The sequence below is a fragment of the Bipolaris maydis genome (genome assembly GCF_028858645.1).
Source record: "Bipolaris maydis strain C4 unplaced genomic scaffold PSV08scaffold_16, whole genome shotgun sequence".
NCBI classification, from domain to species: Eukaryota; Fungi; Ascomycota; class Dothideomycetes; order Pleosporales; family Pleosporaceae; genus Bipolaris; species Bipolaris maydis.
In genome coordinates, this window is record NW_027093872.1 from 590976 (window position 1) to 618254 (window position 27279).

Consider the following 27279-nt stretch of genomic DNA (forward strand, 5'->3'; position numbering starts at 1 on the left):
GCACACTTCTAGCCTCCCCAAAGTCTGACATGCCGCTGGAATAGGATGGCTTCGTGTCGCACTGCATCTGATGATTCTTGTACCTTTCCCAGTCGGGCTCTACTATCAAGTCCGCGAAACATAGTCGCGATGCTCCTGCATAAGGTCGCGCGCACCAACCTGCTGATGCCGACAGCTGCCATGGTCTATGCTATGGTGATCCGTCCCCTGAAGTGCTTGTGGAAGAATGTGCCGCGGACTGTATCTCACGCCTCGGAAATAGTATAAGTATCGTACCACGCTGCCGTAGCCGAGCAGCAACACAGTCAGCTGCGGCTTCTGGATAAAATATGAGCTTACTGCGACAGCTCCTTCAGTCCAGACCACAGTCTACAACCCTCTTACCCATCACCGCAACGGCGTGTCGCTAAACCTTTGAGATTTACAGGTCTCAAACAAACCAGTTGGTCGGTGACCCGCAGAAGTGAGACATCGGACCTGTATTACGCACTTCCAGGATCGACCGTGGAGGAGGACATCAGCTGGAAGCGGTCACCGGATTCCGTAAGCAGAACTCAAAATCCGATCACCATATACAAGTCAAGCGTATGCTTCGGCGGCTGGGAATTTCCAAAATCATACGCACATAAACTCACTCATGGAACCGCCACGATCGTGCTTTTCAGATCTTCTCTCACCTTGTTGGATCAGAACTCGACCTCACACCACGACGCAACGCAACCCCAAGTCAGCTGGACTATAGTTAAAACAACAGTAAACAATTTCCATTTTCGACAACTCTTACACACATCTAGTCGCAGTATAGGCTAGCATATCCGAAACCACCGTATCGGCATGCCGCACCACATAACAAACTGCGTCTTTGCGCGCACGAGCCTGACAACCTGCGACGTCTTTGTCAGAGCCTTGGCTCACATGAGCCCCAGGGCGGAACTATCACCCGAGGAATTTATTGAAGCAGCAAGTCCATGGTTTCTGGATACCGAAACAGTGTGGAGTAGGGTGTTTCTCACGGGCACAGGATGAGAACTGGGATCGTTTCCTAATAGCGAGAAAAAGAAATTAATCATAGACACACTGGACCAAATACGGAAATACTCCACAGAGGTGGACAGAAAACAAAGACATCTTTGAAGACGTCCGGACAGCACTTCCGCGATCCTCCGAGATTCCCGGACCTAATTTACAAGGCACTATCAAACCTACACCTAATACAACGCCTTATCCACCGCGTGCACATCTATCTCCCGCCACTCCCCCACCTCCGCACCCAAGAACCCCTTACACACCGTTCATTTCTCTCCCTCCTCATCCACAGTTCCCAAATAACCTCCCTTCGATCCCCGAACTCCCCCTCCTTGCTTCTCGAACCAAACCGCACTTTTCATCCTGCTCTCGCAACACTAGCATTACACGCGCCCTTTGCGCTGCCAAACAGGGCTTTCGATATGGTCGAGAATATCCCCTGTTGAGCGCGAAGGTGGAGACGGAAGTGTAGCCCAGGCTACGGTAGCGAAGGAAGTCACACATGAAGAACGTAGTTATGGGTGAGGGAGGCGGGGAGGCGGGACTTACAAAGAGAGAGAGAGAGAGATTGCGAAAACAGATTCTAAGATTCTAAGATTCAAATGGTTGAGAATCAAGGTTTATTCGCGATTATCGTGGCGAGAGGGAAAGGGAGTAATGAGACAACGGCTGTGCTGAACACTAAATATAAGAATGGATGTAGGGAGACGAAGGAAAAACGCATATTATTCTACATCCAGTACGTAATGTCAAATCAAGACAGTGAGAAATAAGACAACTCCCCGCACAGAACTTGTTCCAAGCCCACTTCATTACCATTCTGAATCTTTTTTTTTTCGCAAATCCAAACATGAGGGTAACACCAGATACACATACCGATGTTACGTACTCTCATTTCCTACACTTTTTTGTGTATATCCCCTTTCAAGATCAGTTTCTCTCCACTACATCTAGCCACGTGGATACTTGCTTTCTAAATCTTAGTACCAAAAAAAAACGCTAGTTTTAGCGGCGCTTTAACCCACTGTGCCTCAGGAGAAGATGCATGTAGGTGCGGGTAGACTATACCGTTTAGGAGTGCAGCGAGTAGCGTGGCAAGGGGGGGGGGGGGGGGGGGGGGCGGTGTATAACTTCAGCCAGAGAAAAAGAGGGATGGATGGATAGGGAAGGACAGGTATGCAAGATGTTGTACAGAGTAAATGTTTTGGCGTTGAAGCAGGCACTACTATAGGCAATTGCATGTCTGAATAATATCATGATTGGTGTGACTACTCTACGGCATGTTTATTAGATTTAAAAAAAAAGGTGAGAGCATAAAATGATGATCGGGGGAGAGAAGATGAAGGAAGAATAAGAAGAAGAAACCCTTGGGAGCCGTGGTGTCGCTCTCCTGCTGCCGACAAAACTTGTCGCTTGGGTATGACCAACACCCCCAACGCCAAATAGATAATACCTCCATCTACAAAATGTATCGTGACCTTTCTGGCTGAATCTGTTGCGCTAGATATATGTCCCTGGGTTTCGCTTGCGCTACCAGGTTGGTGTATTGAAAGAGAGGGATGTTTTAAGCAGGAGAGGCGATTGCGCCATCACCTAGGACCCTCGCCACCAGAATGTAGAGCATCATTGTGCCAAGGATGATCCTCCATTTGTTGCGGCTCAACCAACTCTGACCGGCGTCCCGTGCTATCTGTGCAGCGTCCTGGACGACCGTTGCGCTGGTACCGGGTCGCCGTCGCAGGCCCGAGACGTCCGGCGAGCAAGGTGGGTGCTGTGCGGGTGAAGGAGCGGGCCGGGGTAAACCCGTGGCAGGATCAATGCGCTTTTCCTTCATCCACCTAAGGTTCTCTTCGTCTATGTCAGGCCACTCGTGCCGAAACTTGGCACCGCCGTCGCCTGCCCTGATGTTGCCGTTTTGACCGCCGGCCGCGTTGCCCGAGCCGATCGCCTTTGTGCCACCACCTGTACTGTTCCACCACCTCGTGCGCTGTGCAAAGAGTTTACGCTCTGCGTCGGATGCGCGGACACTACCCGTCGTCATCTCCTCGCTCGTCATGAAACTCAGCAGGCCAGTGAGAATGGTGCTGACTTCCCAGGCGGGATTGAAGCTCTTGGGGTGAAAGTCGGATATACTCAGGCACAACCGGCTGCTGGGCTGAAAGCGGCCAGAGGGTGTGTGCATGCGAATGGCAGGCGGGGCGAAGGGATAGTCTGGTGGGAAGTTGAGGGTGCCCCAGTACTGGCCGCCCTCGTACGGCGTGTCTGGCGGGCCGGTGATAATGTAGTGCCACTCGAGGATGTTTCGGTCCGAGGGATGTGCGGTAATGTAGGGCGGTGGGGATTTTGAAATGGTGGCATACTCTCTGGTAAGGCGCTTGGTGGCTGCTGGTGTCGCCATGGTGGGTAGGTGTGGTATGTGAACGGCGGGTGGGCTGGGGTTGTCGACGTGGTCCTATCTAGGGAATCGACACTGACGTGCTATTTGTATGATGGCGACAAGGTAAGAGCCAGCAGTTGGCACGATGCGCCTGCTGTAAAAATGAGAGCGCAAACAAGCCGTAGTCTGAACGAAGAGAAGCAGAGGAAAACACAGGCGGCAAGAAAGAGGTAATAAGGATCAAACAGGACAATGGAAGAGAAAGAAAGAGACCGAGTCTGGGGTTTGGGGTCAAACCGTGGTCGGGAGGCAGGCGGCACGTGCACCCCGACTCAGCCCGCAGCGGGCGATGCAGACTTCAAGGTTTCCGAACGTCTGCCAAGCATCACGCATCCAGACAACACACAGCCCAATGGCTTCGCCGCACGAAGACGATGTACGCATTCCAGACACCTATATATAGCTACTGGCGGCTAATTGACTGTTCAGGTCTTCGAAAGGCTCAAGAACAGGACGGACCTAAAGGAGCAGCAGCGACAGCAGGATGAGCTCAACGCGCGATTGCAAGCCCAACAACAGCGGGCGCAACAGCGGCTGGGCGAATTGGTATACATCATGGAGAGGCACGGAGAGTAATCAATGGCATTACTGACCCTATCTCAGGTCGAAGACAACACCTCGCTGCCAGTGACAATCTCATCGGTCCGCGTGCTCCATGCCAATCGCACACGAAGAAGTTTCCTCGAGCGGGTGGTTGAGCCTCTGCTGAGCGCAAACCGTACCGAGCCATACACGCTAGAAGAGGCGCTCAAGGAAGTTGGCGAGGCTACCGACAAACTCAATCGTTTTGGTACGACCCCCACCAACTGCTCGCTTTCACATGTCTGACACCCACCAGGCATCTTCAAGTCACCAATTTCAGTCTACCTCGACCGCCCCAGCCAGACTATTGCCACATCCTCGCCTACCGACGTCGATGTCTACATCTCGGCCATTGAGCGCGGCAACTACACTATCAAGACCGGAACAGAGGCCGGTGCTTCAGAGGCCGACGCCTATGTCCACGCCGAACTCCGCAATCTGTTTGGAGGAGCAGAGACCCTCAATGCACACGGATCCTTGGGTACACGCACACGCTCAGCCTACTCCCTCGCTTTTGACACGCCCATCCTCGCCAACCCCGATCTCAAGTTCCAACTGAATGGTTTCGCAAGTTCGACACTCAAGAGCTGGGCAAGTCATGAAGAGGTTCTCAAGGGCGGAAACTCAAAGATCCTATGGAGATTGAAGAATGGAGCTACTCACGAAATTGGTTACTCAGCCATTTGGCGACAGATCACCAGCCTGGCAGAGAACGCTTCGCCTTCTATCCGCGCCGATGCAGGCGATTCTTTCAAGTCAAGCATTACACACACCTGGCTCCAGGACAAGCGCGACTACCCTCTCCTTCCGAACAGGGGGTACATGATGAAGAGTGTGTCTGAGCTTGCAGGTTTTGGTCCCCTGAAAGGTGACACAGCCTTCTGGAAGTCGGAGGTCGAGTCGCAAGTCGCACTTCCCTTTGGCAACACTGGCATTACTCTTACCGCTGGTCTACGAGGTGGTCTTCTCTATCCTATGAAGCTCGCTGGTGAGAACCAGTATCAGGCTTCCCGCATCAACGACCGCTTCCAGCTTGGTGGCCCCAACAATGTCCGCGGGTTCCGCCTTGCTGGACTTGGTCCCCGTGATGGACCTGATTCGCTAGGTGGTGACATGTACGCAGCTGGTGGCGCATCGCTGCTCCTTCCCATCCCTCGTGTCGGCAAGGAGACTCCCCTCCGTCTTCAAGCCTTCATCAACGGCGGTCGTCTTCTTGCACTCAAGAACCCCAACTCCAAAAAGGAAGATGGATCCTTTGGCAGCTCAAGCGATGTCTACAGTGCTATCCGGAAATCCTTCTCGACCCTCACTGCCGAGATGCCGAGCGCCGCAGCAGGTTTTGGACTTGTGTACGCACATCCAGTTGCAAGATTCGAAATCAACTTTTCCCTCCCACTAGTCATGAGGGCCAAGGAAGAGAGCAGGAAGGGCTTGAGCTTCGGAGTAGGAATCGAATTCTTGTAGGCAATCTATATATATAGAGAGAAGAAGATATGTACATGTACTAGTAGGCTCTGTGTTGACTCAAGCAAGCAAACAGAAACACTTTTCACTTTCCGCACTTCGCTTTACTTCGGTGCCAAACGACCTTGGTGACAAGTGTCCTGCTCACACACCAATAGGGAGGCACACACCGTCAAAGAGAGGGCGTCCACCTATCTAGCCCGCCACCAACTGCGGGCCCCCAAACACGTTCTTGGGATCATACACCGCCTTAAGCTTAACCAACCTCTCGTAGTTCTCACCCCAGTACCTCTTATACGCCTCATCCTTGCTCAACCTCGGATCCGCATAGTTGATGTAGGCGCCAAACTGCTCACCAGGCGTCGCCTTCTCAATCGCGCTCACCCAGCCATCCAAAAACGAAAAGTAGCTCGACTGATATACATCGTTGTTCATGATGCGGTCGTAAAACTGCATCTTGAAGACGGCGTCGCGGTGCGAGTACGCAGTTGCATTGTTGGGCACGGCCGAGACGGCCGAGCCCTTGCCGCCGTGGAGGTCAATGAGGAGGTACCATCCGCGGCGGATCTTGACGGTCGTGGTGAAGTAGTAGTCTGCCAGTGCGTAGATTGCTTTTTCCGATAGCGGCTGCGTCATGAGGGACTTTGCGTAAAAGTTCTCGTGGGTGTCGTAGATTTCGGCCTGGGGCAAGGGGCCAAAGGCGAAGGCAGTCAGTGTGTCGATCCAGCCCTTGACGGAGACGGAGGAGCCCGAGCCCGTGTTGCTGGCGCCGATTTTGGCGAGCAGCGGGTTCATGATTGTGTCGTAGGAGGAGCGGTTGCCGTAGTAGACGCCGGTGAGTTGGCCGGGGACGTAGGTGCGCATGTTTAGCTCTGGGGGCTGGTCGTACAAGCTGAAGTTTTGGAGGGTGGAGAGGACATGGGCGAGTTGCGAGGTGTTGGCGGGGGAGAATCTGTAGGTGAAGTTGATGATGTCTTCGGGTGCGTTGTAGGTTTTGAACTTGTAGTCGACGACGATGCCGAAGGCACCACCTGCGCCACGGAGGGCCCAGAAGAGATCCGGGTTCTCGGTGGCCGAGGCTGTCACGACTCTGCTGTCGGCCAGGACGACCGTCATGGAGATGACTTGGTCGAGAGCGAGACCGTGAGTGCGCGAGGAGAGGCCGTAGCCGCCGTGGAGAGTGAGGCCTGAGATACCAACGCTGTGGTGATGGTGTTAGTGAAGGGTTTCTTCAGTGATGGCATGTTGTTGCTCTGGTATAGGCTTACCCAGGGCAGGTTCCATGGCTGAAGGCTTGCTTTCCTTGAGCATACAACTTTGTTGCAATGTCACCCAGTCGTCCACCTGCTCCGATCACAGCGGTGTGAGCAACTGGATCGGCAGTGACGCTGTTGAAGCGACGCATGTCAATGACCAAGTGGCCATCCTCTCCTCCGAGACCAAAGGAGGCATAGCTGTGTCCTCCACACTTTCCAGAGACTCGAAGTCCTGCCGCAACACCGCAGGCTACGGCGTCTTGGACATGCTTGATAGTCGATGGCACAGCGTAAGAGGCAGGCGTGATAGGCACACGAAGGTTGAACGGCTTTATGGCCTGAGTGTAGTTGCCGGTGTTCTTGGCGAAAACGGGCACATCGTGAGAGGCAAGGCAGTCGTCAACAGTGGCACGCTTATCAAGGGGGTTGGCAAGTGCCGTAGTAGAAAGAAGCGTAGCCAAGGCCACGAACCAAGTAGAACAAGCTTTCATGCTGGAGAGGGGTTGGGATAGACTTCACAGCTGTATGGTAAGGGATCGTCTATAATCGTAGTCATCCCATTGCTTAAGTGTTTCTTGTGCCTCGAGGAATGGGCAATTTGACCAGCACACCCTACTTTTGGAGATTGTACTTTACCAAGCAAACACGGCTTGAAGCAAACGAATCACAGCAAGAAGCAGTACCATAAGCTTTTCCAGATGCATCCGTATGAGCCTGCAAGGAAAAGATCCACAAATTTTTCTTGGTCCTCCATCGGAATCATGAAGGCGCGCTCGATATCAGGCCAGGTATAGGCCGGTGTTGGGTATAACATGACTGCATCAGCAGTCGAGATGGTGGGCGGGGGGCACCGTGTGTCCGTGCTAGGAGAGGAGAGTTTTTCGTCCTGACATCATCCGTGTGGGGATTGGCGGAGAGGAAGATTAAAAATTGACTGCTTGTCTAAATCGTTACAAGGTCGTAGGTGATGTCCGGCAAGGCTCTCTTTGCCGGCATATACGAGCCTGAGGGCGGGGGCTTGGCGGGGGCTTCCAACGGCGCTGCCAAGGCGCGCCCCTAACTTACCTCCGACACGTGAGCACCATAGCCGGCATACATACTAGTTAGTTGTTTAATTTCCCCAGCTTGATCTACTCGGGCACGCCATCCGGCTGAAACAAATCATCCCCCCCGTCGAAACATGGCTTCAGATTACGATAAATTGTCCGCTGCGTCGTCTTTAACCGGCTTGGAATTGCATGCTTCTCCACATGGAAGCTTTCCCCCGTCCTGCACTCGCTGCTCATAGTGCAGCCCGGCTCTTTAGCCCGCCGCAGCTGTGGCTGCTTGTTTCAGCGTGACCGGTGGGAATTCTCCTTTGCCGCTAACCTCCTCATAGCGGAAATTCGAGAGGGATACAATGCAAGCCTACAAAACCGCACGACTGCCCGGACTTGTGAGGCCCACACTCGTCTCCATCGTCACTCATTATGCTGTCTACCAACCCCCTTCTTCTGCCGCTCTTCGGCTCCGTTGCGAGCGCCGCCAACCTGTGGGCTAGCCATTACTCGGGCACTCTCAATTACCTCACGTTTAGCGGCAACTCCTTGACTCTGAGCGGCTCGACGCCTACCGGTAACAACCTGCCAAGCTGGCTCACGTACGACCATGCCGGAAAGGCCATCTACGTCGCGGACGAAATCTTCACGGGTCAGAGCGGGGGAAACCTTGTGTCCTTTGCTGTTGGCAACAACGGTACCTTGAGCTCACAAAGAAAAGGCCCAACCCCTCAGGGTGTAGTTGCAACGGCCCTCTATGGTGGTTCTGACGGGCGAAGCTTTATCGCCAATGCTCACTAGTAGGTCAACATGCTCTCCACATGTCCGCAGCTGCTAACCTCGAAACAGCCAAACTTCGCAGCTGACGACTTTCAAGCTGCCGTTGAACGGCCAGCAGCCGCTCCAGACAATCAAATACGTTGGCAAGAGCGTCAACCCTTACCGACAGGAGGCTGCTCATCCCCACCACGCCTTCGTGGACCCAACTGGAGATTTCTTGATTGTACCCGATCTTGGATCCGATCTCATCCGGATTCACAAAATTGACAAGTCTTCGGGAAATTTGACGGAATGCACCCCCGCAAAGCCAGTCCCTGGAACCGGACCCCGCCACGGCGTCTTCTGGAAGCCCTCGACGAAATCTTCCCGAATCCGACAAGCTGGAGGCAACACGATTCTCTTCATTGCCAATGAGCTGTCCAACAGCATCTCTGGATGGGCTGTATCCTACCCTGCCGGAGGATGCTTGAGCTTGACCCTCAAGCAAACATTGACGCCATACCAAGGCAACACCACCGCCGTTACCGGCACCAAGGTTGGCGAGATCCACGTCAAGGACCAATACGTCTACATCTCCAACCGAAACGACAAGAAGTTTAATGGCCAGGACTCCATTACTCAGTACACCATTGATTCCACCGGAGGTCTTACCTGGACTGATCTTACCTCGTCTCACGGCACCTATCCCCGCACTTTTGACATCAACAAGGCGGGTGACTTTGTTGCTATTGGTGACCAGACCACTGCCAATGTCGCTATTGTTGCCAGAGATGTCAAGACTGGCAAGCTCGGCCAGAAAGTAGCTGACTTGAGGATTGGTGCCGCCGGCAGACCTGAGAACGAGGACGGCCTGAGCGCTGTTCTATGGGCCGAGTAAGCCGTATTAAAGTAAGCACGCTGCATGCTTTCGGTACGAGAACCCTATTCGGGAAGCTGGCGGGAAGGCCCGGCTATTGGATAGGATGTATATATCATATTCGTGTTCAAACTTTTGACTAGTTGAAATCTTGATACTTGTGTTCGTGGAAGATTTGTCGTTGGGGGCGGAAGGTGTGAGTGATGTGATCCGCCAAGATTCTAAAACCCCAAGCAGCAGCCATGCTTTTCGTGTTTTGATGATTTTAAATGGTTCTTCTTTGACGAAGCACCATGTTTTTTCAAAAAAAAAAATATGGTAGGTGATGGGGGAAAGTTTGAAATGACTTACATTACGTGCCGCTCATAACCTGACAATTTGTTGGTGGAAATGTCTACAACAATCGCACGTCTGGGAAACATTTTAACTTTGAAGTTTGTTGTGTGGCAGCGATATTGATCTCATCCGCATAAGGCAAAACTAGAAACCACCAGGACTGCTGTTAAACATCATCGATCACTTGACTTTTTTCTCTGTTTACTATATAGCGTATCAGATCAATTGTCTTAGAAAATAATAGCAGGCTACACCCCACACTACCAGAATCGGTTATTAGAAAAATTAACCTTAAAAGAAAAATTAACCTTAAAAGAAAAATTAACCTTAAAATTAAAGTATATAGTAACAGGATTTAGGTTAGCTTTAGCGAGACCCTATTAAACTATAAAAACAGGTAGTAGTCATCTACCTCCTAACGGGTAAATGCTTATTAGGCATAGCTCTATTATGTACAATAACTAAATCGCGGTTATAACGAAGTCAGTAGAACAGCGAACTACGGTTGCGATGAGACGGCAGTATAACGAACTATGATTGCAATAAGGACATACAGCGCAGCGCAGCGCATCGATGCCTACAAAAAAACATCATCGATATCCATGTTCATCCCAATATCCCCATCAAGGAGGTATCACACTCCCTCGTACCTACCGCCATGCATCCTCCTGCCTCACATCCATCAAACCTCTCTATTCCACCCCGATCCTCTCCATATTATCCTCTCCACCAACATCCTTACCCAGCATGTCCCAAACCGTGGCCTTCCTCACTACCTTCGCCCCCCTCCCCGCCACAGCCCCATCATCCCACGCACATATAATAAAAGACTTGGCCCGCGGCACCTCGAAGCCCCGCCTCCAAGACGCCATCGTCACTCTACTCTACAACATCTCATTCAGCACCCTCACCACATTCCTCGACCCAGACATTAAAGAATTCCGACTCATACAAACACGCCGGCGAGGCAGAGATGCAGGCGAGCAACTCATAGTCATGAAACGAGGCTGTAAAGTTATCGTACAAAATCTACTCCTTACCTACTACCCAAGCTTCACTTTTTCTTTCAATACCCCTAAGCAAAAAAAATACATGCAATTCGCTATCAACTCTACACAACGCCTAACGCTTTACAAAAAAAATTACCAGATAGGACTCGCAAACTACTGCCCAGAACTCTTCGACACCCTCGAATTCGACAATCTAGTCCGCATGGAAATCGACAAAGACGGCGCGTGGAAACTCGTGTACGCGTCCTACCGCGACTACTTTTGCAAGAGCTGGGATGCTGTTTGGGAGGGGAGGACGGTGAATCGGGGGTGGGATTGTCTCAGTTTGAGGGCTTGGGTCGAGGATCCGAGGGCGGAGAGTAGGAAGACGTTGGAGATTCTTGCGGAAGAGTTGATGTTGGTGGTGGTTACGGGAAGGATGTGGGAGGCGATTGGGTTTGCGTCGACGCTCGCTACCGGGTAGTAAAAGGGATGAGATGGAGCGTTGGGTGTGAGTGGGAGTATGGGTTGGGTAGAGTCTGGGTTTGTTTTATGGGACTGTATTGTTTCGGTTTGGGTATGCTGCATGGAGTACATCCATTCGCTGGTGTTTGCGTGGGTGTATACATTTTCTAACAACTCACTTCGATTTTTTCAAGTGGCGTACAATGTATAATGCATTACAAGGCCCATATCCTTCAAAATCTTACAATCATTATTAAACTGAGTATTTCTTTTCTTGTTCATATGTTCTTTCGGCTGAGTCGTACGATTCATTTCTAAGTAGTCATTCGCATCTTCATTCAACGCCGATCGAAGATCGTCATCTCATTTGTATCTAATGATTCAAAATTTGGGCAATTTGCAAATACTGCCCACATACCGCATTTACCCTGCAGAGATCTCACTGATCCCTTCAGCTCTCATCGTTGTTTTGATTTGCATCCGAGTACCACACTCATCACCTCACCTCACTCATCTCATCATTCACCAGTAGCCCAGTCCCCCAACCATCCTATACAAATCGAACCCCCCAGGACCTCCCAACTCCAACCCACTCAAAAAACAAAACTTCAATTCCTCTACTCTCACGCACAAATCTAATCAAATAAACCCCCATCAAAAATGCCCTCCAACACCACCTCCACCGCAATGGACCTCACCACCCCACCCGCCACTCCATCCAGCAGCATTCCTAATTCGCCCACCAAAAGCGACCCAGCAACCAGCAACCCAAACACGAAAAACTACACCACCGCCTTCCCCACCCTCCCACCCGCCACCCCCCAAACCCACGCCCACATCCTCAACCTACTATCCCCTCCCGCGCACCCAACCCTCCAAGACACCCTCGTAACAACCCTCTACCACGCCTCCCCCTCGACGCTATCCCGCTTCCTCGACCCAACCGTGCACACCTTCAAACAAGTGCTAGGAAAAGGGGATATAAAGTTAGTAATTTGGCGCAAAGGGGTTGAAGTTTTTGTAAGTTTTCATTCTTTTTCCTATTCTTCCCCCCCCCTTTCACTTTCGCTCTCCCCAGCGTGCGCCGAAAAAAAAACAAAAGCTAATGCATGTGTGATTTTTTTTGTGGAATGCGTGTAGATTGGCATGTTTGAAAATCATACGCAGCTCAAGGTTTTCCGCTTCCCTTGGCTGGCGGGCTTGCTGGTCGGATACGATGGGTGTTGGCGCGTTACGTGTGTGGCGGCGAATGCGTATGCGGCGACGCGGTGGAGTGATGTTTGGGTGGGCAAGTTTGAGTGTAGGGGTGGGGTGGAGAAGATGAGGGTTTGGAGTGGGGATGAAGAAGGGGTGGAGATGGGGGTTAGGGAGATGGGGGGGAAGGTGCTTGGGGGCAGGTTTTGGGAGGGTATGATGAGGAAGTAGAGGAGTTGAGGGTTGGGGAAGGGGAGCATGGGGGATTTTGATTTTCGTTGCAAGGAAAGGTCGTGCAGAGGTGGTTTTGATGATGAGTCTTCTTTTGTCACAACCACAGGAGTGGTGAGGGACAACAAAGGGACAACGGGACGGACAATCGGATGGACACGGCATATAATTCCATACGGGAGATATCCGAAAACTTCAATTGGATGCCAGAAATGACGTATAATGATAGGAGAGAAAAACGAACATAGGGTGTATATGCAAAACGCCGTCATAAAAGGATCAACCGTCTATCCAAACTCAGTTGACCAATTCATATCCTCAATGCTCGTTCATCGTGCAGAGGAGAAGAGAAAGATCCCTTGTCTTTTTCCAAAAAAAAAGAAGAACTCCTTCGTCTATAGAGTACCCACAACGCCAGACGTAAATGTGACAGTATGCAGACACAATCAGGAGAACCAGACAGGAAAAGAATCACCATTTCCTTGGTCCAAATGTCTCTCCTTTCGGAACTTCCTTATAAGGACAAGCCTGCCAATCGCAGCCCTACTCAAACATTAGTACATCTCTCAACCTCCCAAAAAGGACAACAAATATCTCACCTGCTTATAAACCTCAGTACCCCACCACTTAAACCCGCTCATCCACCCCGGATACACGATACCGAAGAATATAACGACAACACCAAACGCAAGCCCAGAGTCCAGGGCAGCGCTAAGCATCATGTTGTACTTTTTCCACCAAGCATTGCGTCGATTCTTGATCTCGTAGTTGAATAGGTAGCACACCATTGCCCAGACGGAAAAGTTGAGGCCCGTGGCCGGCGGGATCCAGCTTAAGCTACCGAATACGACGGCGAGGTTTACTTTGCTGAGAATAGACTTGCGGTCGCCGCGGGCGAGGTAGTATAAGATGAGGGGGGCGATGGCGCCGACGGGGAAGGCCCAGACGAGGTGTTGGTAGAGGGCTCCAGGGCCGAAGAATTTGCCGGGACCGACGACGCCCCATAAGATGCTGCCGTTGAAGTGGACACGAGCGATGGGGCAGTTGAAGCCGTTGATGGCGTCGGGGGTGCAGATGCCGGGGATGTAGTTGAGCATCCAGTTGAGCACACCGATTTGCGTCAGACTGGATATGATGGTGACTGTGAGCTGCAGCTTGAAAAGGATTCGTGGTGGAATTTTCATGTAGTGGCCGAGCTTGAGATCGGATGCAAACTTCAAACCCTGTGTCGCTGAGATGTATCCAAAAGTGGTAAACACCATATTGGCAACGGGGCGGCCGGGGAACACGACGCCACAGATGAGCTGGCAGATGAGGTAGATGCTGCTCTGTTGGTTTGTAATGGCCATGACAATGCCAATCGGGATAAACAGTACTGCACCGATTCCGAGTGCGAGCAAGAGACCATACCAGGGGAGATAGACTGGGTAGTACTCGACAACGAACATACCGACAGCTGCCATACTGACACCAGTGAACAGATACCAAGAAATCGGCACGTCTTCGTATCTTCTCATCAGTCGGTTGTGGACATCCTCGGCCGACAAAAGGTCCTCGACATCCGGCTCGGAGTTTGGACTGGGTCTTTGCGGAAACCCAGCAGGAGGCGCAGGGCATGCGTTGTCTTCGGAGCTAGTGTTCAGTGGCTGATAATCAGCTGCTGACTCTTTTCTGATTTCGGCCCATGAACGACGCCACTGTCTCCAAATATCCTTTCCGTACCAAAGCCCCGTATGCGAGAGCAGAGCGGTGAGGCCGGCGAATTGTAGAGCATAACTCAGCACATAGGTGATGGGAAGGTATACTCTGCTGTATTTTCGGTACGCCTCTTCATCAAACAGAAAATTTTCGGTCAAAATTTTGCTGACGTCGTACGGCTTTCCGCGGTTATCCCAGACGGCAGAGGATAGAATGGGCATGTATGATGAGTACAGTACGTTTTTGTAATCTCCACATTGTCAGCACCTCGGAAAGGTAGTTGCCGTGGCCAGCTTACACATTATTGGCGCTGCAATCCACATGACGCCGACAAGGCCTCCAAGAATGTTCATGGCAGCCCAAAAAGGCGTAATCAACGGAGATCCGATATATGCAATCTGTGCCCAATCGAAGGTAACAGGAAATAATCCAAGACCGGATGAGATTCCAAACTGCAATACATAAGTGTGGGTTGCTATGTTTGTTCATGTTCAACATACCAGGTTAGCGACAACAACATTCTTGGGCGCAAACCAGGTGATTACGTTGAAGTAACTCAATGCGGGGAAGAGTAAGCCAGGAAGGAAGTAAAAGGCGACGGATCCTAAGAATATGCGGACAAAGAACTTGCGTGGCGCAATTGTCCAGCCATCAGCTGGTTTGTTCTCGTCTTTGTGCAGTGCAGTGAACATGGCAGTGGAAACCAATGTGCTTGGCCAAATCATACCGCTGGGCCGGACGAGATAGCGCCTGGTGATGCCGGCAAGGGAGTAGCCCAAGATCTGGGTGGAGAGGATGAGCAATACTTGATACATGATGCCAAGGTCCTGACGATAGAACTTGACCTGTTCAACAATGACCTGTACATGTCAGTATTAGAAACGGGCACTTTGCCAGGTTACACACGTCAGTTGCGAAAGCAAAGCCAAAAGAGACGTTGCTGCTGACGTATACACAGCAATGCTCTTTTTCGTTCCAGCGGCCTTGGGCCAGCCAAAGACGTGTGCGACGTGTCCAGCTGGATTTTGCACTTGATTGGGATGAGGTTGTCTGGACGCATCCATCGACAAAGGCTTCTTCGGGGTCGCTTGATCGCTTAAAGAGTTGGTCCCAAAACAGGCCCATGGGGTGGACGAGTAGTAATGCAATAATAGGAGTAAGGCTAACGCTAGGGTATCGCAGGGAAAAGAAGAGGTTTGTAGAAGAGCCAGCAATGGAGAAGATGATGGACAGGAACCACATGCGTGGGGTATCAATGGACAGGGAGAGGTTGTCGGTAGCGGCTACGGATGCTCTTACTTGAGCGTAGGGCGAGTTGTCGGAAGGGTTTCCCTTCATATCGTGCAAATCAGCGCCGTGGTCCTCGTCTGAGGCTTCATCGTCATCTAGCGCAGTGCTTGAAGAGGCAGAGCTGTCAAACAATGGGGCGCCCGCGGTGGAAGGGTCGAGGCCACTTGCGTTGAACCTGGCCTCGAAACGAGATTCCTCGTGCCCAGCAGAGGCTACACCAAGCGTTGTGCTGCTACGACTAGCGTCTCCCGTCCTGCGACGCGATCCAGCGGCGCCCAGTAATGAATCAGCGCTGGAAAGCCTACTCTTACCCTTTGTCTTTGGCAAGGCCCCAGTCCCGTGATTTTGGTCAGGTTCGTCAGGGCTCGACGAAAGAATGGGCAGGACGCCATATGAGCCTGGCGGTGCGGTCAGCACGTGCTGCAGGGAAAGGGCAGTGGGCCAGCCTTGTGCGCCGTTGCTCGTGTGCGCCCATCTAAAGGGGGCGAGAGGCGAGAGACGAGCAGTGGTGCGGGCGTGTCGCAAACAATAATCATAATGGCTAGCTTACCTGTACCCTGGGCCGGGCTGGACCTCACCAGGAGGGGCACTCTTGACATGGTTTTTGTGAGGGATTGGGAAGGGTCGTGGGCGCGTTCAGCTGGCAGATCAAGGCCGTCATCAGAGCTGGCTTGGGGTGTGGGCAAGTGTGTTGCTTTTGCTGGGAGGTGCTGTAACTCGACGCTGACCGTCACAGTCGCAGTCGCAGGCACGGGACGGGACGGGTGGCGCGTGTGTCCGGGAGGATAGGCAGGCGAGGGAGCAGCAGGTGGCAGGAGCGACTCGTGCCCGGCCTCGTCATCCATATGTACTGGGGGGCGCATCCACAAGTGTCGCCAGGACGGTGCAAGTGGTCCTGTTTGCGACGCCTGTGCAGCTCCACGCGGGAGGACAATCAGATGATCAGATAATATTCCACAGGGCTCCGCTGGGTTGGGCCGTAATTCTATTCTTTGCACCATCTGGCTAGGCAGAACCGCGGCCGAGCCATCATGACGTGAACAGGGCGCGCCCGCAGCCAATGGCGCCCGCAGCCTCTTTACATTACGCGGTTAGATCCGAACGGCCATGTGGGCGTGGGGGGCCCATCAAACCACTGCCGTGCGCGCCAGCCGCCGCCTGCAGGTCATGGCCTCCTACCTGCATGCCAGTACACGCCCCGGCCATGTGTGTAGAGCCACGACGCATCGCCATGTAGCACCGAGAGCATGTTGTTTTTTCTCTCTCTATATATAAAGCGCCTAGTTCATACACGCGTGTTTGTACAGCGCACGCACACCTACATGGCTCCCCTCAATGTGACGTAACCTCTTCTTCCTTCACATGCACATGACCAGCTACGCCCGCGTGGCCATTGGCTCCAGTCCCGGCGGTGAGGCTCTCAACCATCTTGATAGCGCCCTCCGTGTCGTCCTTGTTATACAGAAACAACCCCTGCAGCGATGCCGTACTGACTGCATCCACGAGGCCTAGCTCTCTGGCCCTGGCCATAAATCTCTGCTTCGCTTCCCCACTTGCATCGAAATCGGCGTAGAACCGATCCCATAGCTGTTCCATCTGGTACTCCGTCGCCTCACCCAGTCGCACAGTCATGTCCACGCGCCCTGGCCTCACAAGTGCTTCGTCCAGTCTCTCGATATGGTTCGTCGTCAGGAAGATGATGCGCTCCTCCGCGCTAGCGACCCCGTCCAAGGCGTTGAGAAGCCCGGAGAATGTCACCGACGCACTCGCGTACCCATCGGCGCCGCGAGTTTTCCGGTTCATAAAGGCAACGTCCACGTCCTCGAGCAGCACGACGGTGCGACGCGGGACTTTGGTCAGCAGGTGGTTCAGCCTGTCGTCGGTGAGGCCGCGCTCGCTGACATTGAGAATGGCAATGTTGAAATCAAGATGACCTGCAACTGCCTGGATAAACGAGCTCTTACCGGTACCAGGGGGACCGTACAGCAGATATCCTCTTCGGTAGGGTATGCCCCGGTCCAGGTACCATTTGCGTGACGAGATGAAGGCCTCCATATCCTCTACAATTCTCTCCTTGACCCCGCGCTCGAGAACGACCGAGTCGAGTGGGCGCTTCCGCTTTGCATCGCCAAACTGCTGCCACATGGTGCCCATTGAGTTGTATATGACCGTCTTGCCCTCGTGTGACTGCTGGTAGATCTGGTGCGCCTCGGCGAAGATGTCCTCGAAGACATGGCGATGCGAGTACAGGGTCGTGAGGCTGATAGTCTCAAAGGGCACGCCGTCCTTTACATTGAGGCTGTTTCGTTCCCGCTGCCGGTCGACCAGGATGAAGGCGTTGTTGTAGCGCAAGAAATGCTTGCCCGGCCCGGGGACGAAGGAGAAGTGGGCGGCGTGCGAAGGCCCGTCGGGAGGGGTGTATGTTTGCACCTGCAGATGGTGCATGCGCGGGTCAATGCGGTTGAGGATTTTGGCGAGCACAGTGTTGTGGGCAAGCGGCCTGGCTCCGGCTTGCTGTGCGCGGTGATAGTTGGTCATCCATTGCAGGACCCAGGGATAGGCATCGTCATGGCGGGTGATCTCGAGATCAACGAGCATGCGGCGTTTAATGAATGCGGCGCCATGCTGCAATCCTTTCTGGCCCGTCCGCGCCGCAACCCCAAGCGCTGCGAGGCCGAAGCCCTATGGCATGAGTGAGCACACGTCGAGCATGGCGGCCATGGGCGGCAGAGGTCAATTCATACGGCGGTGAAGAAGGGATTGTCGGCAGCCTGGGAAAACAGCGATGCTGAGCTGTCGCCCCGGGCAGCAGTCATCTGCCGTGCCAGCTGGTGTTGTGGCGTGTTGGGTTCCATGGGCGGGAGAGAGATTGGCCTGCACACAAATTTGATAGGCCATGGACGCTAGCGCGGGACATCCAACTACACACCCCAGGGCGCGTGCGCATGTCACACAGCTACCGCTCAGCTCCAGCGCCCTGGGCTGCCTGAGACAGATAAGACCGTGTCTGCGCACAGCATGCCTGTACATACGCAAACATAGACATGTACACACATGTGTGTGTGTGTGTGCGTCTACATCCGCGCATCTAGACAAAACAAATGTCCTGCGTGGTATGGCGTGCAGCAAGGCCCAAGAGGGAGCTGCAGCTGCATGGAGAATCCGGGGTCGCGGAAGACGATCGCTCTTTCCCACGGCTGCGGAGGGGGTGGAGTGCTAGGGCGACGCTTGGACCGACCCTTCCCCCGTTACTGATAACCATGATAGCCGCCTGTGTGCCCATTCATCTGCCTTGACTCTTGCACTGACGCTTCTCTGCCTCTGGCTGCGAGCCTCAGTCCTTCTTCTCCTATGCTCCATGGCCACCGTAACCATCGGCAGACCCTATTTCGACGCCCTCCTGCGCAGGTATGTCCCTACACCTCTTGGCCGAGACCACCCGTCCTATATGGCCTCTGCTGACTAGACCCATAGGGCCGAATTAGTTAGTACTCGTCCCTGGGCCCAGATGCCACGGGCGCTAACAGAGACGGCCAGCATGCTCCCACTCAGCATGTCAAGTATGGCACTGAGCTCTACAGCAATGTCACCATCAGCAAGGCTGAGCACGACTACATGGTGCGCCCCCTGTGGCACAGCACTGCTGCCAGTGTGCTTTCTAGCTCATGCACTAACAGACCGCCGGTTGTAGGTTCAAGCACTACGAGAGTACCGTAAGTATGCCCCACTCCAAGCCGCATGCTAGCTATAGTTTTACCATGGCCCCCACATATCACAGAATAGCCTCTCAGTTTGCCTAGATCTTCTCAAAAGCGCTCTATTCCGTGGGGGCCTAACGGTCGAGACGCTGGACACCCTTCTCCAAGATGAGGGCACTGCCACAAACGAAGAGCCATCGGGATACGACTACGAGTCAGAAACTACGCCCGTCCGAGCCAGAAGCAGAGCATTCGCAAGCACAGAACACGACCAATATGCTTTCAGTCAAGACGTACACTCGGCAGCATCTCCTCATCAACGCCTTCGTGCTTCTGGAGAGCCTGGGACTTTCGCCCATGGTCCAGAGAGCCAGCTAGATGACGATGAAGACGACCAGACACAGTCCCCGAGTCAGCTTATTCCACTTCATGCCCAGCGGACCGTACTAATCACGAACCTACCGGAACGCACTAGCCACAAAGACTTGGCAAGCATCGTACGAGGTGGAAGGCTCCTAGACATATTCCTCCGGAACGATCGATCAGCCACCATCTCCTTTGTTGAAGGTGCAAGCGAATTCCTCGCATACGCCAAGCGTAACGATATATACTTGCACACAAAAAGGGTAAGTTGAAGTCTGCTAGTCTTTTTTTAGTCTTTCGAATTCTATACTAACTCCGTCAGCTCGAGTTCCGCTGGAACGATAGACAATTTCACGTGCCCTCACACGTATCTACCAAGATTGCCAATGGAGCAACCCGGAACCTTGTGGTACGAAATATTGCCGGAAAAATCACGGCAGATCAGATCAGGGATCATCTAGATCATATCCACAACCTAGTTGTGGTCCACATCTACTTTAAGAACGGAGATGCACACATATCCACCAATTCCATCCACAACGCCCTCTTCGCCAGGACCTGCATGATGTCGCGCACTGCATACAAAGGCGCACGCATTGAATACTACCCGGACGAATGCGCTCAACCGCTGCCCCAACCTACAAAAGCCTATGCTCAACCTCAACGCACTCACGTGAAAACTGCACCTCTGGTCAACCAATATGCTCTTCTGGACATCGGTTCAGATGATGAGTCTGAGTCTGATGAAGACTCATATGGTATCCACGGCGTGCAGGTTGGTGGTTGTCGTTTGCCCAATGGTGTAGCAGTATAGGCCACTTGACAAGTAGCTGCTCACCCGTTCCGGCTCAGTGCAGCTGGAAACTACAGTGGCCTTAGTGCGCACGGGTGCCCTAGAAGCAAGTCAAGCGGAACTAGTCCTCTATATGGTCTCTCAACCTTGAAGAGGCTGGTGTCAAATTTCGACTACTTTGAGCATTTCCCAAAGAGAATTAGAGTCGCATAAGATACGGCGGTTACTACAAATTTTGCAGTACTAGGTGGGTTTAGTAAGCAGAGTGGTTGTGTGCGTATCGCTGGGTCAATCAGGCGTGGTAATTTACATCCCTACTCGAAGCGGTGGTTTGGTTCCTGTTTTTTTCTGTATTGATACCCTTGAACTTCTGTACCTCTGTCGGCGAGACTATGCTCTTAATAATGGATTGCGAAAGACCTTCATTCTCTCAGCTCCTGCCAAGTGTGGCATGGAGAATTGTTTGCTGTCATGCCAAGGATGCCCACTAATGCAGCTCGTTTAGTTTTAGCGACGATTAGCTCTGCATGAGTTGCACGTCACTGCAGCTGCTGTACGATCGTGCATATCCCCGCCTTGATACGATAAAGCACGCGAAGCTGAACTTGACCATCACATAACTCTGGCGTTGGGTCAGAACACCAGAGGTCAGGAAGAAACATGGCGCCGATTGTCAAAGTAGCAGTCATTCAACTGTATCCAAAAGTATGTGCTTGTTACCCCACCTTACCCCACCCCCGCCTCCACTTCACCTTCGACCATGTTCCTGCCATTATGCACAACGCACTGTATGGGCACTGTGGCTGACCTTGGTAGCCTCTGCAACCCGAACAAAATTTCACCAAGGCAGAAACATTTATCCGCTCTGCAGCCGCCCAAGGCGCGGAGCTTGCCGTCTTGCCCGAATACCACCTGACCAACTGGAAGCCCAAGGACCCAGAGTTTCTGGCGGTAGTGGAAAAGTGCTCGGACTATGTGAAGAAATACCAAAAGCTAGCCAAAGAATGTGGGATATGTGAGTTGGCGAGATATTTTAATTGAGTCATTGGCTGCAAAGACTATAGATCACTAACAAAGGGGTCCCAAAAGGCATTGTCCCAGGCACGATTGTAGAGAGCCACAAGGAGAACGAAAAAGAGCAGGACAGATTGCTGAACGTGTGCTATTTTATCGACCACCAGGGTAATATTGCCGGAAAATACATCAAGAAGAACCTATGGGGCCCTGAGCGTGAGCATCTCACGGGCTCGGGCCGCGACTTGCATGAGGTGTTTGATACGCCCGTGGGCAAAGTGGGATTGCTGATATGCTGGGATCTTGCCTTTCCCGAGGCATTTCGCGAGCTTATCGCACAAGGCGCAAAGATTATCATCATCCCTACCTTCTGGACGCTAAATGATTGCAATGAGGCGGGACTCCAGCAGAACCCTGCGGCTGAAGCGCTCTTCCTCAACTCAATACTCACGGCTCGAGCGTTTGAGAATACGTGCGCTGTTATCTTTGCGAATGCGGGAGGGCCGCCGGGCAAGGGGTATGCTGGGTTGAGCCAAGTGACTGTGCCGTTTGTAGGCCCGCTGACGAAGCTGGGAGGCAGCGCAGAGGGCATGAGTGTTGTTGACATTGACATGCAAGTGCTAGAAGATGCAGAAGCCAATTACCAGGTTAGGGCTGATCTGGCAAAGGACGATTGGCACTATGATTACAGACATGGCAAGGGACCCCTGGGCCGAGGCAAGGAGAGACTGTAAAAGTCTGGCTAGACTGTGGTATCATTGATGTATTTTTTGATTTGCTTCAAGCAGTTCTTATTATATACATGCTTGCCAGAAGCTGTCAAATTGAAGATCGAGAGAGCCAAGAAAAAATGAGAGAGAGAGAGAGAAAAAACAGAGGAATTCGCACAAACGCCTTCATCGCCTGTACCCATGGTATATTCCACAAACTGGTAACTCCAACATGGGTTTGTCGTCGCACGCAGGGCCGACCCTGTTGGTAGCCAGGGGCGTCCATCACAACGTGGCTTTAGCCTGGGGTGGAACCGCTATCTTCGCTGCTGCTGCTAGAAGGGTCGCTCATTAGGCCGTAGCCCACGCTGTGCGTGGTCGAGCCGGCCCGATCTGTAGTCCAAGTCTCGCCAATGACTATGACCCTCGTTTTGCCGCCTTCCAAAAAGTTCGCCTCGTCCTTGGTCAGCACGGCGGAAATCTCTTTTGAGTAGACGCTGCGGTAGAAGTCGAGAAAGTGGGCCTCATCCTCGAAGACCATGTCGGAAATGCAGTCAAAGTCGAATTCTTCGTTGAGCACGCCCCTCAGCAGCAGCGGGGGGCGGTCAACGTTGGCAGGGCCGCCAAAGCCCTTCCGGACAATCCGGGCCAGGTAGCGACGGTTGAAGGTGATGGGCCAGCAGTGACTGAGCAGCGAGTAGGCCAATGGTATATGCGTGTTTTCGTAGTGGTCTCTGAACTGCTCCGACGTGATGTGGCTGTTGCGCGTGACGAAGAGGACAACGGTGTACGTCATGCTGGACGGTCCGGGGTAAGGAACTTGTTCCGGACGGGTATGCGCTCTGGAAACTGCTTGTTTCTTTTGGCGGAGAGGACGAGAGGGCCGAGAACAGGGGAAGGGGAGCGGGCGCTCTTGTAGTCGTAGTGAGCAGCAGTGCAAGTGTGCGGACTCGGTCGGCCTGCCTGCTATGTACGTACATACATATGTAGGGAGGATGCACCCAGCACGCACCGCCCACGACGGCCCTGTGTGGCTTATATGGACGCAAGCGCGCCAGCTCAGTGGATGCGAAGCTATACCTAGGGGCAGGCTACGGACTTGAGGCCGTCTGATGCCATGGGGTGGCTACTTTTGTTTTTTTTTTGGCGTTAGCTGTCTCCCATGCGATGCCAGAGGGAACCTAGGGGCGAGTCAGGCCCGCAGAAGAGCCGGCGCCGGCGCAGCTGCCTATCGATAACGCCCGCCACTAGCACCAACGCCCGCCCACAGAACAGAGAGGGCCAAAATTGCGCCAGGCCAAGGTGGGGGGGAAAGAGGCCCTCCTCCAAGACGACGACGACGACGCCGCCGACACGACCAGCCCGCCCAGCACACCACCACCACCCGCCACTCCCCCTCTCCCTCTTCCTCTCCAACCATGAGTCTGCGCGAGCGAGTCCCGCCGCAGTACCACAATGGCGAGCCCGCCCGCCGCGCCCCCGACGACGACTCGGACGTCGAGGAGGAGGCCATGGCCAACGACTACCGCGAGCAGGTCCAGTACGACAACATGGAAGATCTCGACCGCATGCTCTCGATGACGGGCAACCACGACATCCACGCCCAGCTGCAGGCCGCCGCCACGCCCCTCGAGTTCCAGGCCACGCTCGAGACCAAGTTTGCCAGCTACGACAGCTACTGCAACCTCTTTCACTACATCCTCAACTCCGAGGGCCCCGTCGACCTCGAGGTCCCCAACTACTACTGGGCCTGGGACGTCATTGACGAGTTCATCTACCAGTTCAACAGCTTCTGCAGCTACCGCCAGCGCGTGGCCCAGAAGAGTGACAATGAAGAGGAGATTGCCCTGTTGCGCGAGAACCCAAACACGTGGGGCTGCTACAGCGTTCTCAACATCCTCTACTCGCTCATCCAGCGCTCCCAGATCAGCGAGCAACTTGCCGCCATGAAGCGCGGCGAGGACGCCAGCCTGTATGCCGGCGAGTACGGCAACCGCCCGCTGTACAAGATGCTGGGCTACTTCTCCATCATTGGTCTCCTCCGCGTCCACTGTCTGCTGGGCGATTTCAGTCTAGCACTCAAGACGCTCGACGACATTGAGCTGAACAAGAAGGCCATGTTTGCCCGTGTCATGGCCGCCCACTTCACCACGTATTACTACGTCGGATTCGCGTACATGATGATGCGCCGCTACTCGGACGCCATCCGCATGTTCAGTCACATTCTCGTCTACGTTTCGCGCACAAAGAACTTCCAGAAGAACGCCCAGTACGACTCCATCACCAAGAAGAACGACCAAATGTACGCCCTCGTCGCTATTTGCGTTGCTTTCCAGCCTACCCGCCTCGACGACACCATCCACACTGCGCTGAGGGAAAAGTACGGCGAGCAGTTCAACAGGCTCCAGCGCGGCGGACCCGAATCGCTCCCTTTGTTCGAGGAACTCTTCCGCACCGCCTGCCCCAAGTTCATCAGCCCCACGCCTCCCGACTTTGACAACCCAGAGATCAACATTGACCCCGTCGAGCACCACCTCCGCATCTTCATGGACGAGGTCAAGAACAACATGATGTCGCCTACAGTCAAGAGCTACCTCAAGCTCTATACGACTATGGATCTTAAGAAGCTCGCTGGTTTCCTAGAGGTTGAGCCGGAGAAGCTGCGGTGCTGGTTGCTTGTCAACAAGCAGAGGAGCAGGCAAATACGATGGGCCGAGGGCGGTCTCCTGGATGGCGACGTTATCCAGGCCAGCGACCTCGACTACGCCATGGAGGGTGTAAGTAGAGGCTGCTCTGAAATCAAAGATGACAATGCTAACAAGAAACAGGATCTAATCCACGTTTCCGAGGCCAAGGTCGGCAGGAGGCTCGTAGACTGGTACCTCCGCAACCTGGCGAGGACGTACTAGGGGGCTGGGAGGGATTTTAGACATGAACTATTCAGATTTCGAAACCTGTTCAATAGAGCATTGCGACTTGGAGTTGGAGGGTTTCACGGCGTGCACATTTCAAAAAGCAGGATTTTATTTTTGCGAGATGCGGAATACGCTCTGGCAACGGGGAGACGGAATTGGCTCCAGGTTGTAGGGTATCCCATGGCGGGATGACGGTGCCCGCCCGCGTGTGCTGGTCGGGCCGATGGAAGGAAATGATTACATCTAGGTAGAAGTAGGCGAGTGACGAGGCAGATGAATACCAAACAAGCCTTTATGATTGCAATGCGCGTCTGACGGGATTGGGAGTGAGATTGCGGTGGCTTTGGTTTGGAGAAGCAGAAGGGTCGCAACAACATGACGTGCCGAATTATGTCGGACTGCGCGATGGCTTGCAGCGGGGGATGGGTGCTAGCGCGCTGGGGAAAGGGCATTTGCATCTGAGCAGGCACCGCTTCTACTCGACCAACCTCAGCCAAACAAGATCGACGAGCAGGCACCGCGTAAAACAAACGTGCCAGGAGCACGCACGCCGGAAACAACATGGGCACCAGGTGAAGCTTTGCCCCCCCGCCCGTCTGGGCTGCCCATGCCGCTCATGGCCTTTTTCTATTGCCCGATGCGCCTGGCACCTGGCTAACAACGACCCTCTTGTCATCACGATCGCCCCTGTGCACACCGACTCGAGATCAACTCCCTTTTTCAGTCGACCGCCTGCCTTTCCGGACTGCTGGTGCATTGTTACCTACCGTGCTTGCGACTACGGCGGGGTAAATCAATCAAGACGCCACCTCTCTCCACTCTTCGACCAAAGCAACCACACAACACGCGCCGTGTGAGCCTCCACTAGCCACAATGGCCCTCGACTCAACCGCAGTACCTGGAGCCTCGCCCACGAGCAATCCGTCAAACACACAACCAGCTTCGGGCTCGCTCTCCCGCCAGACGTCCACCCCAGCTTCTCGACGAGCCTCCCAGATATCCCCCATGGGACCTCCACCGCTCCCTCTAGCATCCCCAGGAGGCACCGTCCCAGCAGCAGCATCCGCGCACCCACACACCCACGCCTTTCCACCCCTCAGCCCAGGGTCAGCCAGCTACATGCACCCCAACCCCGCCGCTGACGATGCCTCGAGCGTCCCCATGCGCCACCCACGCCCCATGACGGCCGCCGAACTGCACCTCGAACTCGAAAAAGAGCAAGAAGCAGTCGTCAACCGCCTCACACGCGAGCTCTCCGCCCTCCGCGCACATTCTGCCTCGGTCGCCTCAACCGCCTCTCTATCCAGCAGCGCCGCCGACTCGTCCATCGCACACGTCGACGGCCTCGTCACACCAGGCTCCATGCACCCCACGTCGTCGCGCCGCCACCGCAGCTCTTCGAGCGTGTCGCGCGGCGCAAACCATGCCGCGCCGCACCGCTACTCTGTTTCGTCGCAGCAGACGGGCGGCGGTACCTCGCGGTATGAGGAGGTTGCGGCGCAGAAAGCCGAGTTGGAGGAGGTCAAGAGGGAGAATGAGGGGTTGAAGGAGAGAATTAGGGAGTTGGAGAGGTTGATTAGGGAGGGGGCGGCCGCGCCAGTGGGTGGAAGTGAGGAGAGGGGGAGGAGTGGGGGGCCGAAGGGTGGGGAGGGGGAGAAGTGATAATATGGTGGGGGGAGTGAGATGAAGAGTATGATATTTTCTTCGAATCGGTTCTTCGATAATGAGGTCAATGGCTTTTTTTGGGGATTGACTTGCTTTCCTTTTTTTGCTTTTTTGGGAGGGGGGAGGGTGGGGAAGGGTGAAGAGCAGATAGAGTATACATGAGATTTATTCGTACAAATATCCATGGTTCTTGGATTCTTTTTTTTTTCTAACATTAATAATTTCACTCTTCCCAACATATCAGTATCAAGCGCAACTTGGCCATTTTCTTATCCCCCTTTTTTGCTTTTTTTCTTCTTCTCTGGCCCCAGTGGGTGGGTGGGGGGATATGCGCTGCGCGGGCGCGGGAAGGATGATCTACGCATGCATGTGCATGCATCTTTTTACTTGCTTTGCCAGATGCAGTGATATATATGTAATGGACGTTTGTACCAACAGTATGGGGGCATTGATAAGGGCCCTGACCGTAGGACGCGTATG

At 53.6% G+C, this 27279-nt stretch overlaps 12 protein-coding genes across 12 annotated transcripts; 8 read left to right on the forward strand and 4 right to left on the reverse strand.

The window, feature by feature from the left end:
• Positions 1–2268: 2268 nt before the first annotated feature.
• On the reverse strand, positions 2269–3657 carry PSV08DRAFT_335793 (ubiquitin-conjugating enzyme/RWD-like protein). Its single transcript, XM_014223572.1, has one exon. It carries the CDS (start codon positions 3422–3424, stop codon positions 2591–2593), a length of 834 nt encoding a protein of 277 aa, XP_014079047.1. The 5' UTR covers positions 3425–3657; the 3' UTR covers positions 2269–2590.
• Positions 3658–3787: 130 nt separating this feature from the next.
• Positions 3788–5662, forward strand: PSV08DRAFT_210655 (surface antigen-domain-containing protein). The gene is made up of 4 exons (XM_014223573.1): positions 3788–3839; positions 3893–4009; positions 4067–4253; positions 4302–5662. Exons 1-4 carry the CDS (start codon positions 3816–3818, stop codon positions 5507–5509), a joined length of 1536 nt encoding a protein of 511 aa, XP_014079048.1. The 5' UTR covers positions 3788–3815; the 3' UTR covers positions 5510–5662.
• Positions 5663–5704: 42 nt separating this feature from the next.
• PSV08DRAFT_231385 (uncharacterized protein) lies at positions 5705–7256 on the reverse strand (the record flags this gene model as incomplete). Its single annotated transcript, XM_014223574.1, has 2 exons — positions 5705–6710; positions 6778–7256. 2 exons carry the CDS (start codon positions 7254–7256, stop codon positions 5705–5707), a joined length of 1485 nt encoding a protein of 494 aa, XP_014079049.1.
• A 978-nt stretch (positions 7257–8234) lies between these two features.
• Positions 8235–9607, forward strand: PSV08DRAFT_210661 (Lactonase, 7-bladed beta-propeller-domain-containing protein; the record flags this gene model as incomplete). The annotated part of the gene is made up of 2 exons (XM_014223575.1): positions 8235–8602; positions 8652–9607. 2 exons carry the CDS (start codon positions 8235–8237, stop codon positions 9457–9459), a joined length of 1176 nt encoding a protein of 391 aa, XP_014079050.1. The 3' UTR covers positions 9460–9607.
• Positions 9608–10521: 914 nt separating this feature from the next.
• On the forward strand, positions 10522–11247 carry PSV08DRAFT_356448 (uncharacterized protein; the record flags this gene model as incomplete). Its single annotated transcript, XM_014223576.1, has 1 exon — positions 10522–11247. One exon carries the CDS (start codon positions 10522–10524, stop codon positions 11245–11247), a length of 726 nt encoding a protein of 241 aa, XP_014079051.1.
• Positions 11248–11888: 641 nt separating this feature from the next.
• PSV08DRAFT_251934 (uncharacterized protein) lies at positions 11889–12653 on the forward strand (the record flags this gene model as incomplete). Its single annotated transcript, XM_066092451.1, has 2 exons — positions 11889–12248; positions 12396–12653. 2 exons carry the CDS (start codon positions 11889–11891, stop codon positions 12651–12653), a joined length of 618 nt encoding a protein of 205 aa, XP_065948078.1.
• Positions 12654–13008: 355 nt separating this feature from the next.
• On the reverse strand, positions 13009–18496 carry PSV08DRAFT_412625 (OPT oligopeptide transporter protein-domain-containing protein; the record flags this gene model as incomplete). The annotated part of the gene is made up of 8 exons (XM_066093931.1): positions 13009–13196; positions 13253–14601; positions 14650–14803; positions 14852–15211; positions 15258–15959; positions 16169–16549; positions 17004–18323; positions 18386–18496. The coding sequence occupies 8 exons, from the start codon at positions 18494–18496 to the stop codon at positions 13125–13127; spliced, it is 4449 nt and encodes a 1482-aa protein (XP_065948079.1). The 3' UTR covers positions 13009–13124.
• Positions 18497–18935: 439 nt separating this feature from the next.
• On the forward strand, positions 18936–20918 carry PSV08DRAFT_335847 (uncharacterized protein). The gene is made up of 6 exons (XM_014223580.1): positions 18936–19049; positions 19116–19125; positions 19179–19259; positions 19333–19354; positions 19442–19965; positions 20025–20918. The coding sequence occupies exons 1-6, from the start codon at positions 19000–19002 to the stop codon at positions 20514–20516; spliced, it is 1179 nt and encodes a 392-aa protein (XP_014079055.1). The 5' UTR covers positions 18936–18999; the 3' UTR covers positions 20517–20918.
• A 193-nt stretch (positions 20919–21111) lies between these two features.
• Positions 21112–22401, forward strand: PSV08DRAFT_231401 (carbon-nitrogen hydrolase). The gene is made up of 3 exons (XM_014223581.2): positions 21112–21200; positions 21312–21510; positions 21585–22401. The coding sequence occupies exons 1-3, from the start codon at positions 21156–21158 to the stop codon at positions 22241–22243; spliced, it is 903 nt and encodes a 300-aa protein (XP_014079056.1). The 5' UTR covers positions 21112–21155; the 3' UTR covers positions 22244–22401.
• PSV08DRAFT_18460 (EthD domain-containing protein) lies at positions 22289–23373 on the reverse strand. Its single transcript, XM_014223582.2, has one exon. The coding sequence runs from the start codon at positions 23013–23015 to the stop codon at positions 22518–22520; it is 498 nt and encodes a 165-aa protein (XP_014079057.1). The 5' UTR covers positions 23016–23373; the 3' UTR covers positions 22289–22517.
• A 169-nt stretch (positions 23374–23542) lies between these two features.
• Positions 23543–25438, forward strand: PSV08DRAFT_405463 (translation initiation factor 3 complex subunit L). The gene is made up of 2 exons (XM_014223583.2): positions 23543–24996; positions 25048–25438. Exons 1-2 carry the CDS (start codon positions 23638–23640, stop codon positions 25126–25128), a joined length of 1440 nt encoding a protein of 479 aa, XP_014079058.1. The 5' UTR covers positions 23543–23637; the 3' UTR covers positions 25129–25438.
• Positions 25439–25634: 196 nt separating this feature from the next.
• On the forward strand, positions 25635–26796 carry PSV08DRAFT_405464 (uncharacterized protein; the record flags this gene model as incomplete). Its single annotated transcript, XM_014223585.2, has 1 exon — positions 25635–26796. The coding sequence occupies exon 1, from the start codon at positions 26008–26010 to the stop codon at positions 26794–26796; it is 789 nt and encodes a 262-aa protein (XP_014079060.2). The 5' UTR covers positions 25635–26007.
• Positions 26797–27279: the final 483 nt, after the last annotated feature.